The 17,227-nt window shown below is 39.6% G+C and overlaps 1 protein-coding gene across 8 annotated transcripts in view; it reads right to left on the bottom strand.

Moving 5' to 3' along the window:
* RAPGEF2 (Rap guanine nucleotide exchange factor 2) overlaps positions 1–17,227 on the bottom strand; it is a 195,349-nt gene that overhangs the window by 104,049 nt on the left and 74,073 nt on the right. For all 8 annotated transcript variants that reach the window (XM_064148732.1, XM_064148730.1, XM_064148736.1 and 5 more), the window contains one exon: positions 3,855–3,938. In XM_064148732.1, coding sequence (XP_064004802.1) covers positions 3,855–3,938 — 84 coding nt within the window. The remainder of the gene's footprint in view (positions 1–3,854; positions 3,939–17,227) is intronic.

The raw sequence follows: 17,227 nt of genomic DNA, 5'->3' as shown, positions 1-17,227 counted from the left end.
AAATATTTACTTGAGACATACACATGATGGAAGAGCATTTCCAGTCTTATCCACCAGCCAGCCTGAGGATGTGATATTCCAAACTGGTGCAACTAAATTAGCTAACAGAGGCCCCGAATACAAATAATACGCTGAGTATATGCAGCCAAATGTACTGAAGCACTTCCAAGTTCCAGCTACAAATCTGATGATAGGACTCTATCCTGTTCCTTATAGGCTCCCATGCAAACAGCCACAAAGTTAAAGATGGGAGGGACAAGACAAGACAGACACACGTGCGCACCATATCTTTTGCTTTACATTTGGCCAACTACTACTCAGCTGTGAAGCTGAACAAGAATGCCAGGAGAATGCGCAAGGGAAAGCCCACAGTCTGAGCAGTTTTGGGCTCCCCAGTTTAAGAGGGATAGGGATCTGCTGGAGAAGGTCCAGCAGAGGGCTACAAGAGACTGGAGCACATGCCTTATTAGAAGAGGCTGAGAGACCTGGGGCTTTTTAGCCTGGAAAAGGGAAGACTGAGAGGGGATTTAATAAATGTTTATAAACATCTGAGAGCTGGGTGTCAGGAAGAGGGGGACAGGCTCTGCTCCCTGGGATAGGACAAGGAACAATGGATGTAAGCTGCAGCACAACAGGTTCCCACCTCAGCACAAGGGGAACTTCTTTACTGCAAGGGTCACAGAACACTGGAATAGGCTGCCCAGGGAGGTTGTGGAGTCTCCTTCTCTGGAGACTTTCAAGGCCTGGATGGATGCGTTCCTTTGTGACCTGAGCTAGATTATGGTCCTGTTCTGGCAGGAGCATTGAACTCCATGATCTCTTTGGGTCCTTCCAACCCCTGACATTCTGTGACCCCATGAGCAGCACTATCAGCTCCCAAGGTCCCACTAGTATAGATGGATGCAGCTCAAAGAACCTGTACACATGCAGGTGCATGTGGTCTGTCAAAAAAAGCACAATTTTAAGGTAAGGAAACAACTAGTTTTGGATGGTGAGATACTTGGGGGTAAGAAGGTACCCCAGGCTCTGGGAAAAAGAAAAACACAACTTGGAGAAATGAGAATTTTCTGAATCACTTTGACTTCTCAGCTCTAACCTGTTCTCTTAGTCACAAGCTTCACATTGCAAAATTATTTCCTAGTGACTTTCCAGGTGGGCAAAGATAGAATGAATTAAACTGTATGAGAGCCTTGCTTAAATAGTCTAAATATAAGCTTACAATATATATATTCAAATGACAGTTTTTTGACAACAGAAGATGCCAGATCTCTCTCTGGCAATGTTTGTGTCTCCTTTTGTTACCTGACATTAGTGATGCATCAGGCTACGCTCCATTTGCTAAAGCACAGCAAATTCACCTGAACAGCAGTAAGATATCAAGATTCCCGTATTATGGAATGCTTTAAAAGGCTCTTCAAATTACTACCTCCTGCGTGTTTAAACAGTCAGTTTAAGCAAACAGGCAAAAAGCTGCCTTTTGCCCACTTTTGACACTACTCTTTACATTTCAAAATAATACCCTGTCAGTTACTTCTTTCTGGACAGTAGCCTTTTTAGGAGTTCTCATTCCTTTTTTTCTAGAGCACTGTAGAATTTTACCTTAGTATTGTTGTTAATCAGGTTTTTTTATACTCAGTCTGAGCAGTGTACTACTTCCTTGTGAGCAATCCACTGGCAGCCCAAGCAAAAATAAAAAACTCTGATCTCCTCAAGCCTTGGCTTCAAAATCAAAATTTTAGAAGTTAAAAAAATATTTCCCAAATATAATTTATTGCTCATCAGTGTTCCAATTCAGAAAGTTAACCTGGGTGCCTTCTCATTTTTCCCCAAGGTTTTATTTATGGATGAGCCCAAGACCCAGGCATTGTAGTTTATTCCACAAAGTAAAAGTCTTGATTAGCCTTGCCCTAAACTGAAATAAGGTACTCACCTACCCCTTAACCATTACAGTTTCCCAAGGCAAGACCTCTCACTAGAATGAGTATGGTCTTCCTTTCCCAAAGTACTCTCTATAGTATATTATTAAGGATTCTTAATTTTGTTTTCACAGATTTATGTCTTTTGTTAATTAACAAATCCTCTCTTACATTTGCTTCTCAAGACACCTGCTTGACTCTGTCCACAACTATGAAGCTATTTTTAAGTGCCAAATTGCACACTTGTCTTTCACTAAAATCTCAGGCATTGTCCTAAATGTCATTTCTGAATTTCTCCAGGCAAACAGCCCTTAAATGGTCTGCTTTGAGTCATGAGAGCTGTAATTTTCTGTTCATTCTTCCTGGAACAATCTCAAGTTCATTGTTTATCTTATTAAATCTCACCTCTCATCAGGTTTCAAAAAAAGTCTGAGGCAAAAGAATTGCTTTATTGCAAAAGAATAGAAGATTCTTGCCACAAACTTTGTATGACCACTATATTAATCCAAATGGCACATATCCCTTCCTCTGGCATCTAAGGGCAACACTTTCTGCCAGGTTTTTTTCTGGCATTGCCTGTTCATGCATGACATATGGGACAATTTTCTTCCATCTGCCAGCAGCAGGGATCCTATAATCTGTTGTGCTACTTTTTACAATAACTGGTTTTGCACCTTTGGCATATACAGTTTGATGGTACATCAAATGCATCATTCTATCAGCAGTGCCTGTCCTCTTACAGATGGAAGGCAACTGCTTACGCCAAGAACACACAACCATGATCAAATGGAAGTCCCAAGCCCAGTACTGCTCTCCCACTGAAAGGCAGATTTAAAACCTAATGGTTTGTATGCCAACCAACACTAGCTCTCTGTAGTGGTTTCCGAACTATTCAAAACTGTAAGGAAGTTTCTAGTGCTTTCATTCTTATCACAGCATACAAAGATGGGTCATTCTTTCTGTCTGCCTGCCACAAATTGTATTATGCACTACTTACTTCAAAGGAGCCTCTTATAGTAATCTGAATGAATATGCATATAACCAGCATTTTAGAATGGTTCTGCTCTGCTGCCACTAAAACGATCAAGTTCTTCCACCTTAGCCTGAAATCCTTGCTGTCATTTGCATTCTTTCCATAACTCAAAATTATTAATATTTATTATAGCAGCAATATGAAGTTGGAGTGCTTCACACTCAAAACTTATCCTCTTCCATATCAAATACCACTCTTCATTACAAATGCATTTATGTGAAGCACATTCAAATAGAAGTATCCAAAAACTGACAAACACAGGCTAAAACATGCACTAACAACATGTGCACGGTAAGTAAAGCTTGAGAAAAACATTATGAGCTCTACTGCACCCTGTGATTTAAGTTTGATTACTCACAGGATCACAGGATATCGGGGGTTGGAAGGGACCCAAGGAGATCATCAAGTCCAACTCCCTTGCCATAGCAGGGCAATGCTATCTAACAAAGATCACAGAGGAACACATCCAGACAGGCCTTGAAAGTCTCCAGAGAAGGAGACTCCACGACCTCTCTGGGAAACCCATTCTAGTGCTTTGTGACCCTTACAGTAAAGAAGTTCCCCCTTGTGTTGAGGCGGAACTTCTTTTGCTATAACTTACACCCAGGAACAGAACTTACAGGAACAGATTTCTTGGTGCTTTACTCCATTTGTCTTTTTTCATGTTTTTATTTTTAATCTGACAACATTTGCATGACACTTTGCATATTTCTATAGCATCCACAATGACAGGCTTTCAATTCTAGCTGTGGACATAAAACCACTGGTAATCAAGATAGAAAGAGTATATTTGTGTGTGTATTTCTGTACTTAAGCATAACACATTGCCTTGTAACTGTAAAAATACTCTACTAGTTAAGATTTCTATTTAAATACAAAATGCAGTGCATTAATAGCTGACATACCTGCTCCTTGGAAGAAACATAGACTCTTTAATGAAGACTGAACCAGACAGCAGGATATACCAACAGGTACCAATGTCATCAGGGCTGAAAATTTAAAAAAAGAGAAGAGTTTAAGACACTTGATTTAAGTTACTCATAGCACTGCCAGATTCACAGTATGAAGAAGAGGCAAAGATGCTCAGAATTATGGAAGACAGCTATACCTCAATCACAAAACTTCAAACTACTTTAACTTTTTTTAAAAATATATAAAATATCTAATTTCACTGCCATTACTTTTTTTAAAAGCACACATCCATTTGATAAGAGCACAAATCTAACAAAAAATGATTATAATCAAGTCTACCTACAGTTAGTTCGTTGTGTTGTATCCTGTCAAATCCATTGCTTTCCTCTTCTGCAGAGAACTGTAGCATCTTATGTTCTATAAATAAGGCTACTTTCACCAATTCTACCCATCTCCTTCAAGACAGAAATTTGCTTTGGCATTCATCTGCTTTCCCACAACTTAAGAAAGCAATGGATACATTTTCAGATGGTAAATCCACATCAGATGTTAGTCAGCTTTACCTGATGCTACTATACACGCCGCCCCTTTCGTGCCTCTTCCTGGTACAAGAAAAAAAAATTCCATTCAAAGGGACAGAGTTTCTTTCCCCTCTCCTCATTCTACAGAGGGATTGAATGATGACTGTCATCCAGGTCCAGTTTGTTCTACTGCAAGAAATAGCTCTTGCTCCTTGAGTAATACAAAACCCTTTTCATAGGTTTTCGCTTTCATAAACTCCTCTTGGACAAGCTCACGTCACATTCAGACACAACTAAATAGTTTAAGGTTACTAGAAATGGCTGCAGTACAAGTCTTGTGCCTTTCTGATAGATAGCATCAAGAACATCTGTACTTCAGTTTTTACCACTCATGCTTCTTCCAAAGAAACTTGTGAATAAGATTCAAGTGAGCCATTCTGTAAAACACATTCCTAGCAATGCTGAGATGCATATTACTTAACTGATCTTTTTAAATCACATCAAGTCTTTTGCAATAATTAGTTCTAACTTGAAGCAAGAACAGCCTGCTTCTTTTAATGATTATGACAGCATAGTACTGAAAACAATCTTAGGTTTAAGTAGGCTACGTACATCAGCAACATATTCCTCAATTGAAGAAATTCAGTTTAGTAAGTACCTGTTACCCAGCACGGCCCTCAAAATAGGAGTGCCGTTTTCTCAGCACTCACTGTATGACGCTTTCTAAAAGGAAAACTGAATTTAAAAAGAGAACTGGCCTAAAAGAGCAAACTACCCAATCTAAAACAAATGCTGCATTTTTATTTTGTGCTGTATAATATAATCATGAAAGAAAGGCAAACATCAGAAACATTGAGAATTAACAGCAGAAACTGAGGACACAATCTATGACCATGAACAAAAGTGGTTAACTAAGATGATGAAGCCTACATTTCTTTTCTAACAGCCTACGACCTGACCAGTAAAACCTCACTGGTCAGCCACACTCTAAGTGAACACAACCTTATCAAAATGACAACTTCTAGAAATACTTCTTTATACTGATAGGTAATAGGAGATAGCAGTAACATGGTGCCAACAGCAAATAATTTTGATTTATGTAGCTGAAGTTACACCAAGCTTACTTTTCTCATGCTTGTTTCTAACATAGGCCTGTATTGCCCTGAAGCACATCAGGCTAGAAAAATCAATATTGTATATAAATACAGAGAAATAGGTTAAAGCAGATAAACTCAAGATCAATTCCAAAGAGAATACTGTTCTCACAAGCATTAATGTGCACCTGAGTTAAGACATCTTGAAACACTTCCCCCCAAAGAGTCCTAAGTTGACAGGCATACATAACCAGCATTACTCCTAAACTGCAATTTTGCTGGTGTTTTTATTGGGTTTTTTAAATAGATGTCATTCTAAATACAAATAACTTGCACTTACTATCACACATGAATATTTAAAATAGACATTTTCAGCAACCACCATAGACAGTGATTTCCCAAACTGCCAGGAAGTAACTCTATTAGGATGTCAGTGATAGTTTGACTAAGTACAAAAGTGTAGTCTAACAGAAAACAACATTGTGTTTTATAAAGCCTGAAGCCAGATAAGTAATCTTGTATTTTCACAGACCATCAATTCCAAGGATAAAATAATTGAAGCAAAAAATCAGAATATATCATCTAAAAATTTTAACTTTTGCAAGTCTACTAATATACATTTTTTTATTTACCTCTTTTAAGAGTCAAATCACCTATTTGTAAGGAATTTCAGTTATCTTTGAAGTAAATTATGCTTGAAGGGGTTCATTTGTGGACAGAATACATGCTTGAGTAGGTTTGCAGAAGAGTAATAACTCCATGTAAGAACTTCATGCAGAATTGTCTAAAGCAATATAGATGTTGATGACCTCCCCCTCAAAGCACCCTTAGCAGGAGACTGGTGGTTTTGGCATAAAGACAGTTGAGGAGACAAAACTGACATAGAAATGAAAGACATTTTCTTCAGGTAAGACCTTCCTATGACTAGTTTTGTAAGGGTGCCACTGCTGTCCATAATTACCACCACCACTAAAGCAGCAGCTGACAGACAAAAGAAGCTGGAAAGGTAGTGAATGATCCACAGCAGGCTGAAAGCAAAGCCCAGGCAAACAGCACTTCTACCTAGTCTGGAGTTCCTCTTCCCATGCTCCCTACAGTCTTGCAAAGCTGTAAGCACAGTAGGAGTAGAAATACCCCAAAGCAGGAGATACTGGAACAGGCACATTTTCAAGCAGGCATTCACAGACCCTTGAAAGCAATAAATTGCTTATTGGCCTTTAGTGACGGAGGATGTTGTTTCATGTTGTGTATGTAAGGCTGGTGGGGTGGGCTTCTTGGCTGTTTGGTTTCATTCTTTGGTTTTTTGTTTGTTTGATCACAGTTGGGGTTTTTTCCCCAGCTCATGCTACTCTTCTGCATAGCTATCTGGATGAAACTCAGGATTGCTCAAGTTGCATTCACGATGCTCCCAAGTTAAAGCAAGATTTCTTACCAAGAAAGTATGATGACAAACAATTTCTCCTGCAGAGAATCAGAACTAAGTCAACCCAGAAGTCACACATCAAGGGATAGTTAGGAAAACAAAATCAGTAGGTTCAGTAAGTCTGTCCTAACCACATTTAAGCCAGAAAAAAGTTCCAGTGAAACCTTGGCGACACAGACTTCCATCCATCCTCTACAGAACCAACGGGACTACATCTAGTAGTTTCACTACAACTGTAACTTAATCTAAGACTAGACTAATACCTCTATGTCTACATGTACTCAAAGCACTTGACTACAGTGCAGAGAAAAGCCATTTTAAGAGCAAGAGATCTTTATGAGAGACCAGGATTTGTATTCTGTGAAAACAACAAAAGGATTCAGGTACCAGGATTTAATGCTCTCTTATAACTACTGTAACAGAGCTACCTACAGATAACATAGGTGCTCTTTTAGAAGCAAACTCACAGTGATGCAAAACCAAAAGCCAATACCAAAACAATCACCAACCTGCAGTCCTTACTTATAATCTGCACTTAAGCTAGTACAAAAATTAAATAAAGCTACTTTATTTAAAGCTACTCTTGCATCATAGCACTTTTGAGAGCAAGGGATTTCCTGGGGAATCTACCCACAATGCAAGAAAGCTTTATTGATGGGAATTCAGGAAGCTAGAAACAGAAATCCAGAGCCCAGATTGCTACACCTTTCTATTGTATTTCCCTGCCCAGCTTCCTTGATGTGGTCCTTTTGCAGAACTACAAGCTACAGCCAGGCAGTATACTTCTCAGCTTTGAAAATTACACCAAAAAGCTTAACACAGATCTCTGCAAAGTAACTTCATAGCTGTTACCAACTCTGGAAATTTCAGTTACATAATTACACAATAGACTATGAGGATGTCAGCAGGCTGCCACAACTGATAAGGTTAAAGAGTAGACTCAGACTTAAATCTTATTTTCTAGCATATGTCTGTTTTGAGACCTCCAAAGTACTTGGAGTTTAAAATACCCCTCTGGAACAATTAATCACATTCGGCACATACTTATCTATGTGCATTTGGTTCAGCTGAGATAATGAACATAAGTACATACAATGGCAAGAATTTGCAAGTGTCTGTGATGACTGCTGTCAAACATGCTTTAATTCTGTCAAATAAGTCATCACTTTGGTGCAAAATTCAGCACCTGGACTTGAAAGCTAAACAAGCCCTTGCTGCTTGGTCACTTGTTTCGCAAACAACTCCTTTAAGACATCAGCTGAAAAAAAAGCTCAACAATATGGGGATCTTAATGGAAACAAGCATGGAAATGGCTTCCATATAACTGCTGCTTAATATTCCCTTTACAGAAGTGGTGTCTATCCCGAGATCTAAACAATAGAGGTGTCATCCTCCTTCCAACAGTGAACTAGATGGTCCAGCAAGTCCAGATGCTGGAAGGACCCTCAAGTCAAATATCAGCATCCAGAATCACTTTAGTTCAGAGATATTCTCCAAGGTGCTTCACAGAAAGATCATGCAATCACCAAGTTCTTAGTTGTGAAAGATGTCTCATTGCTACCAACTGTAACATTTGTAATAAAGTTACAAAGAAAGATGTACCTAACAGGTTACATTTTCATGAAATCATACTCATTGTTGCTGAGAGCTGAATAAAGGAAGCAAATACAAAGTGATTCAGAACAGAAACTGTTCATGTCCCCAGTCTCCACTTGCGAGGAAGAGAAACAATGAAAATTTGACATGTCACAACTGGGATCCCTTTCAGGTATTTGTGCACTACACAAGAAGAAATAAAAACGTTACTCTGCAAGCTTGTGCACAATAGGATATTGTATAAGCAAATCAATGTGTCCGTTTCTCTTTGCTCCTTTTGGTTATTCTCTGTACGCTGGAAAATAGGTTTAACTGAATAATCCTTGTCAGAATTAGATATTAGTCCTGAAATGCCTTAGGATGTAAATTATTTCCAAGTTTAACAATTCTCTCAGGCAGATCTCATGGTCTGAAGGTCCTGCCCACTAGGACTGTACTGTTGCAACACTCCATCAGAAAACTGTTTACCTGCATAATCAGCACTGACTGCAACCCTTCTAAACAAAATAGTTAAGCAGTTACCTGATATCTCCAAGAGCATTTTAGGTGCTCTTGATAACATTAAGGGGTATATCCCAAACAGAAATAAAACCAACTGGGTACTTGCAAAAAATAAATAACAAAAATTCAAATGAGATGATTTTTTAATTTACACAAAGTCACATTTATTCTTACTCCTAATCTTCAGTCTAAATAACAAAAAGTTAAGATACAGCCAGTAATAAAACCGATAGCTCAGAATTCAGAACCTCCAATTTTCACTAAACAGGCATCTTTATGTGCAAGTTTCAGCTGAGGTCTGTGATCATTTTTACTAATGGGCACAAGATGAAAACTGGTCTCTTGGTAGCAAAAGTGGGAAACGAAGAACAAACCACAGGAAAAAAAATCCTTGGTATTCATGAAAACAAATTATCAGATGTCAAGTTTGGGTTTTTTTTCCTTTAGAGTATTTATTTTTATTCTTTTCCACTTCTGAAACAAAACTGGTAAAATAAAACAGAAAATTCAGTCAAATCAGAGATTATTGCAGAGTGTCAGTAATGTGTGCCAGCCTAAGCTGATTAAACAGGCAATCAATAAATACATTATGCAACTATACATAGGCAAGCTAATTGACCTATTGTCCTTGAACTCCTGCTATCATTTTTTTGAAGTGAATCAGCCCTTGATGTCAGAAGGGAAGTTCAGAACAATAAAAAAGTCTCGTTTCCTGAATCAGGAAAACAATGACAGAAATCACAAAATAATCTTGCATTCAAAATACTTTGAGGTTAACCAAGACAGACAACTCTGCTATTAAATCTTATACCTTTACTATTTCTCCAAAAGCCAAGCTTTTATTCCCAAAATTACAACAAAAACATGATCGTTTTCAGCTAAACGTTTACAGTAAAGGTGGTGAAAATTAAAATCCTTTCAAAAGCCCCTTAGTCTTCATTAAAAGAAGTCTCAATCAAGTCAAACAATAACAGAGATCTGGTACCGGACACATAAAGCCAACAGACTGTAACATTGACCGCTGACACTATTAAGAAGGCTTGATTCAGCATTTTCGTACACAGATCTGACTGCCAAGTCCTTGAATTTGTTTTAATGATACACACTGCCTAAGAAATTCCCCACAGAGAATGTATCCACTACACAACAGATGAACTCAGGTTCCTGATTTACTGCAGTGCAGGTTTGGCAGTATCCCAACAGTATTTTGGCAACTGGCTGACTACCAGAAGGAGCAAAACACCTTTGGAGGGGGGAGGGAGAGAAATCGAAGACAAGCCCTGCTGCAGCAGTTCTTTGCATTATTAAATCTAGCACTGCATGACTTTCACAGAAACCCGTGCATACACAAGAAGAATGAATATAGGTACTGCCTGCAGAGGTCGCCTGAAAAATTATACACTGACCCAGAACAAATGCTTTGAACAGACATACTGTGAGTTTACTGTGTATTCAAAGCAGCTTAAATAATTTCCAAAGCATTTCATATTGCTCTAATACCAAGGCAGAAATCAAGAATATTCCACGAACAAGGACAAAAATGTGATGCAGGTCTCTACAAACAGATGTATCCCACCCAAGACCCAGAAATTCTGGTTAACAGCGGAACATCAAAGAGCATAAGAGAATATATTTTCCTGGTAACTTGGAATATCGCTAGTGGAAATGGCTCAATGCTCATGCACTCCTCCAGCAGTATTTTTTCTGTAGCCTTTTGGGTCTTCAGTTATATAAGATGCAAACCTATACAGATCTATTTATCACCTATCCTTGTACAGAACTACTGTACATTAATTACATAGACCTTCAGCTGCAAATAAACTTGTGGCATAGTCATTTAGCTAAGACACACTGTGGTGAAAGGCCCGAATTACACCTAAGATACATTTCCAAGACATGTCCTAAACACCCACCTGAATACCCATCTTGCCCCCCACTTCTTGCCGGGTAGAAATAGCAGGAAACCAGACAAAAGCCTTGGTGCCTCTCAGTCTACCACAGAGACATCATATTTGACCCTGTTTTGCACCCTGCTTTGTCTTTGGTAAGCATAGGTCAGATGCAAGGCATCTTCCTTTTTGGGTGAAGTAACCTAGGATTGTTTCTAGGGATGTTTTTATCCGTTGCTATTGGCCACAGATACTCATCAAAATGCTTAAAACACTAGCCAACTTGCTTGTTTGCTGCTGCTGCTGCTGCCTTTGTTTTGTCCGCTACCTGTTTGCACTGCGCTTAGCTGGGGGCTTGCCTCCCCCATCAAAGGAAGCCCTGACCCTGCCTGTCTTCCGCACTGAGCCAAGGGTCTGGAATGGCTTGCCACGCACTGGGATACAGCTGCCCACTTGAGCTTAACCCAGCCCGAGTCCGTTTAACTCTGGCTGAGTCTAGTCAACGACCTAGCAACGAGGTGCGACAAGCGACACCAAGACCCGCCGGCCCGCCGCGCCAGCCCGAGGGCCGACTCCTTTGGTGTGCAGCGCAGCGGACGGGAGCGCTCCAGCCCGCAAACGCGGATCCCGCTTCGCCCAGGTGGCTGACCACTGCCATGACCTCCGGAGAGCCACGCAGCATTTGCCTCGCGTCCCTGGGTCTTCTCAGACAACAGGCTCAATTGGAGCTACTCAAGCAGCAAACACACACACACACCCCCCTCCTCCCGCATCATCAGCGTGAGGCTGGGACTATATTTTTCCTCGTTTATGAGTCTACATATACTTTTGGATTACAAATATTGAGACTCTGACCAGTGAGTACACTAACTCTCTTCTCTGAAGTTTGTTAAAGTTTAAGGTTTAAGCGGCAGTTTGTGCTGCAAGACTCTCCAGTTGTTTAAATTTTCCAAAGCTTTTCCTAAAACCATCTCAGTATAATCTGACTGTATACATACACTCTGCAAAAAGTAGGTTTACCAACCACATAACAGAACCTGTGTGTATTAACTGGAAATAACTCTGGAGAAGTTTTCTTTCTATTTCATATATAAATATCACTCTCATTACAGTTAACTTCTAACCCAGATGCAAATCCCTCCTTAACATGCACCCAGATGCTTTACAACTATACACATCTAAGGCACGTGTGCTGGGACAGATGATAGTACCTATGACAAGCATCCTCCTGAAGAAGCTCTTCAAGCTCCCTGCAGTCACTGCCCCAAGTGCATCTTCCCAGTACCTCCAGGCAGCACTCTAACACTACTTCTCCCAGGGCTACGTAAAGAGAACACTCTCCTTGTTTTTCAGACATTCCATTGACCCTCATGAAAGACACTAAGAAAACTGTGTAGCAACCAAAAAGTCAGGTCTCTTTTATTTTCTTTTCCAGATTTCATTCTTTTCAGGCTTTGACAGCTAGGCCAAGCTGCTGCATGGCTAGCTCAAAGCAAGTGTGCTTGGATCTTTGTGCCCTGCTGTGCTGATGTAACCCAGACAACCTGGCTAAGACTGGATGATGATATTGTTACAACTAGACCTCATAGTTTAGATCAAAACATGGAAATAGCGAAAGAGACCTGTTGAAATTACATATCTTCATTCTTTTTACAGCCCTCTCTGCTTCTCACCCTGTTTTCTCTCTCCATCTCTATCCCCTCCTCCCCTACATAAGCACTACAACCTTAATACAAGTGGATGGTTTTCATTCCACGTTGCATGACAGGTCATGAATGAGGAAAAAAGTAAGACAAACATTATTGCACAAATAGAAGTATTATATGCCCTGCCTGCCATAGTCAGTAATTTAGGAACTGAAGATACAGCTAATTCTCATGTTAGCTGTAGTCATTCTCTGTTGTAATAACCTGGGTTTACAAGTAACATTTTTCTCTCCCAACTCCAGTGTGTATGCTTTTTTCCACAACACAGTCGTCTGAAAACACTGTCTTTCATTAAAGCACTGAACGTTGCACAACATAAATGACATAGAAGCACAGGAACCTAGACAAGAGCTTTTTCCAGCCATAGACATAAACACTAAAACTCAGCTCAAGATGTCCAAGAGATAACTAGCCCTCTTTAAACACTTGTCTTTTTGTAAGAGGCAATGCAATCAGAACAAGTAGCACACCGCTGAAAGGCTACAGACTAAGGAATTCGTTACCAATAAGAGCTTAAATCTCAAAATACACATTTTGAAATCTCAGTAGAGACATGTAGAAGGTGGGAACACCTATCCTATCAGACTTATTGGAAGGTTCTCAAAAATACTAGAACACACTTAACACACCTTACAATACAATAACCTGTGTTGGGGTTTCCTTTATGTGTGTATATGTATATATATATGTGTTGTTGTTTTTTTTTAATATTATGGGCAGCAGCTAAGTCAGTTCCTGGTTCAGTTGCTCAGAAACTGAAGAGAATATGATCATGAAAACATGCTGTGCTATCATAGCAATTCAGAAACAAGAGGTTTTATAATTTAATGACTTCGGACAGCAGGTTGTCGAAACGTCAACTATTTTCTGCTGATGCAATATTATTAGAAATGAAAATAAGGGAAACTCAAAAATATACAAGGACTTCCTTACAAAGAGTAAACCAAACACCATACAGATAGAAATATTATACCAGCAGGGCTGAAAAACACATAGAGTCCCTGTGTGACTCAGGGGAAAAAAGAGGTGCTTCTTCGTTAGAAAAATATTAATATATTAATTTGCTTATATGTAGAACAGCTACTGCCAAAGATTTCTCCCTGCCATCAATGCAAACATTTACAATTAGATTTGAAAACTTTTATTCATATATCAAGAGATATATGCTAGTTTGAAGCAGGCTGGAATGTTTTGGTGAGAAGAACCAGATTACAGGCTGTGGAAAGAAAACAATGGTGATGTCTACTTCACTCATAGGCCTGCTGAGATGTATAAAAACATAAGTCAAAACATAGATAAGACACTTGGCACCACCCTCACTTGGGCTGCTGGCTGAGCTGCTTCTTACTCTCTAATCTCACCCTCCATTTTGGACTAATCCACTTTGCTTCCTAACCCCCTGGCCAAACCTCCATTCTTCTTGGGACTGGGGTAAGGTTGAGAGGGGTAGGAGGAAGGTGAAGGGGTGCTTGAGAGCCCCTCCTGGAGACTCAGGTTTCTGGGAGGGGAGTTGTGTTTCTGTATTACCTTTTTACCTTGTCTATCTCTGTCTATAACTGTATATACTGTACATATCTGCTTGTATATTGTGCCAGCTGTAAATACAAGCTTCATTCAATTTCCAGAGCCAGCTGAGTCTAGCCTGGGTGATTTCTAAAGTGGGGGGGGGCGGCGGAGAACACCCAAACCACCACATTTCTAAAGAAAATGCTAATTAAAAACTTATTGCTGGAAATATCAATAGTTACTACTATGCAGATATGAAAAAAAGAGAGACCAAGCTAAATGTTTGAGTTTGTAAGGTTCTTGGGTTTTATGTTTGGTTGGGTTTTTGTTCATTCATTTGTTTGTTGGTTGTTTTTTTTAACAGAATATTTAAATAGATTTTAATTGATGTAGCAGATAAAAAAAATAGAAATCAAGTATGCGTGTCAAGTAAACCTCTCCAAGTTTTAAGCCTTTTTATCATTAAATTCCCTTCAAATCAGAGTAGCAGGACTGCTGGCAAATGAAGAACAACTCGAGCTGAACTGCCACTTTTAATAACCCAGTTTCCATATAAACAGTGAGATGGCCCTAGGGTTTGAGAATTTGTCACTACCATGTACACTTGCTGATAGTACAGTAAATGCAGATGAGATGCACTAATTGTAAACAACATGCTCCTTTTTTATTGGTGACCAAAGGGATAATCTATAGAGATATTAAGAAAATTAACAACTTTTTTCAACAATGGAGAATAAAAACTAACCCAGTGTATTTCTACTGAATATGGATATTTATTTTCAGCACTGCACACACGCAAAGAAATTTACCTTTAAATACAGCTGACAGTGCAGATGTGACCAAAATTTTTAGAGTGAAAAATTTTTGATCAAGCAGACATTTGTGTCAATTTTCAGGTTAGCATTTTGGGATAAAGATTTAGTTTATCCATACTGAGACACAGTGAAGTTGTACTTCAAGCAGGTCACACACAGGCCAATGAATGGCTCCAAAAACTGCAGCTATTTTAATAGGTATTTCCGAAAAGCAAAGATTAGCACCTGATTTCAGATGTCTATGAGAGCCATATCATCACAGGGAAAAAAAATCTTGTAACTTAAGAGTTCAGATTTAATGCTTGTTAAAACCTTAGCCTTCATGACCAAAATAAGAGCTTCAACTGATAAATTGTGGCATATTCAATAAAAGGTGACCCCACTGCATGCTCCCTGGATTTCACATTACTCATCTCCTGTAGTGGTACACTATTTTTTTTCCCAAACATGTACACTGTAAAATTGGAATTTGTTTGGGGTTTTTGTTGGTTTTGGCTGGTTGACTTGTTGATTGTTTATTTGTGGGTTTCAGGGTTTTTTTAAGTTGGTTGGGTTTGGGGTTTGATTTTTGTGTTGTTTTGTTGCTGTTTGCATAAAGAACATTCTCTGTCTCATCACTGTCACAGAATCAACCAGGTTGGAAGAGACCTCCAAGATTATCCAGTCCAACCTAGCACCCAGACCTAACCAGTCACCTAGACCATGGCACTAAATGCCTCATCCAGGCTTTTCTTGAACACCTCCAGGGATGGTGACTCCACCACCTTCCTGGGCAGCCCATTCCAATGGCAAATCATCAACAATTGGGACCCCCTTATCTTCAAGAGCTTTTGACTAAAACTCATGCTAACATCTTAGCATGAGTCTGCAGCTGCCTGCCCCATAATAAGTTACTGATTAAGCTGCTATTCCCACACAGTGGAATCTGGTACAGATGCAAGACTTTGTGGGCAGAAACTGGCCTGGTACCAATGGTCTGTACCTGCCACCTCTGATGGACAGTTCCACCGTTTGAGAGCATTGTCTCAGAACCAAAGAATGGAGCTGTCATCATGAGAGACTGATGTTTTGGTGTTGCTAAGGAAACAGTAGACTCAAATGAAGTTTGCTCATTATAATACCAAAACATACCTCCTGGCCTCAGGCTACCTGCCTTCAAGGCAGGCCATGCCTCGGACCCGCCTCCTTAAGCCCAGACCACACTTCAGTCACTCCTTGAGCCTGAGTGGAACCCTCACATCATGAGGGGCACAAAGGGTAGAGAAAGGGGAGTTCAGTCATCAGCAGATAAAAAGTCAAATATAAAAGGATGTCTCCCCAGCAACAGGCTAGAGCTCAGGAGCTTGAGAGCCCCAAGAAGTTCAAGAGTTTCAGAGCACCAAGAACACCAAGAGCTTCTGCTTGAGCTCTCAGCTTCATCTCTGCACTTCACGACAACAGGATAGGTCTCTTCCAATAACAAGAACAGGAGGACCAGCAGGACTGGACCTTGGAACCAGAGGGATGTCTTTGGGACCTTCACATTGTTGGTAGCCATAGGACCTCTTCCCCTTTCCTGTCTTTGCTTTACTTTTCCCCTTTCTCTTCTCACTCTTCTCTATTTCTTACGGCCAAACAATGAAGTTTCACTGTTGAAGTAAAACCCCTTGGCATGAGTCCCGTGTTTTGCACTTGGAGATCACACTAACGAACCACCACGAGTCCACTGTTTGGACCATGACAGTTCTGTGGTTGGGTTTTTTGGAGGAAGTTTTTGTGGGGTTTTGGTGGGTGTGTGTGTTTGCTTTCCAATGCATATGGTGAATTTGTGAAAGAAACAAAAACATTCATTCAAGCTCAATACCCTAAAAATAGGCCACTTAAACCAGATTTTGTTACATGATATTTTCTTACCAAGCAAATCTTAAACTGTCTATGAAAAATCTAATATTAAGCTAAAGCTCAGAGTAAACAAACTATACTGCTGGCTTCAAAACATTGATTTTTTTATTTAAAAAAATAAAATTTTCAGGTGGTAATTTTCAGGTTTTGCTCATTAAACATTAAGTCAGAGAAATGCCAGCAAGAGCACATTTTGCATTGGTTTCTCTATATAGGAATTGCCAAACTGCCCATTAATTCTACTGAGTAAATCATGGGGAAAAAAAAATGTCAAAGAGTGAGTAAATAGGAATGACAGGCAAACAACCAAGGTGAAGATGAAGTCACATGAAAGGAGTGACAAAAGAAATCAGTGCAGAAGAATTGCAGAAAGCACTGCAAGTTAACCCAGATTCCATCATTTTCTGCTTGGGCACTGTATTTTCCCTGGCACA

Source organism: Pogoniulus pusillus, chromosome 9, assembly GCF_015220805.1.
Source record: "Pogoniulus pusillus isolate bPogPus1 chromosome 9, bPogPus1.pri, whole genome shotgun sequence".
Taxonomy (NCBI): Eukaryota; Metazoa; Chordata; class Aves; order Piciformes; family Lybiidae; genus Pogoniulus; species Pogoniulus pusillus.
Note: the sequence above shows the minus strand (reverse complement) of the source record. Positions and strands in the feature narration are given on the sequence as shown.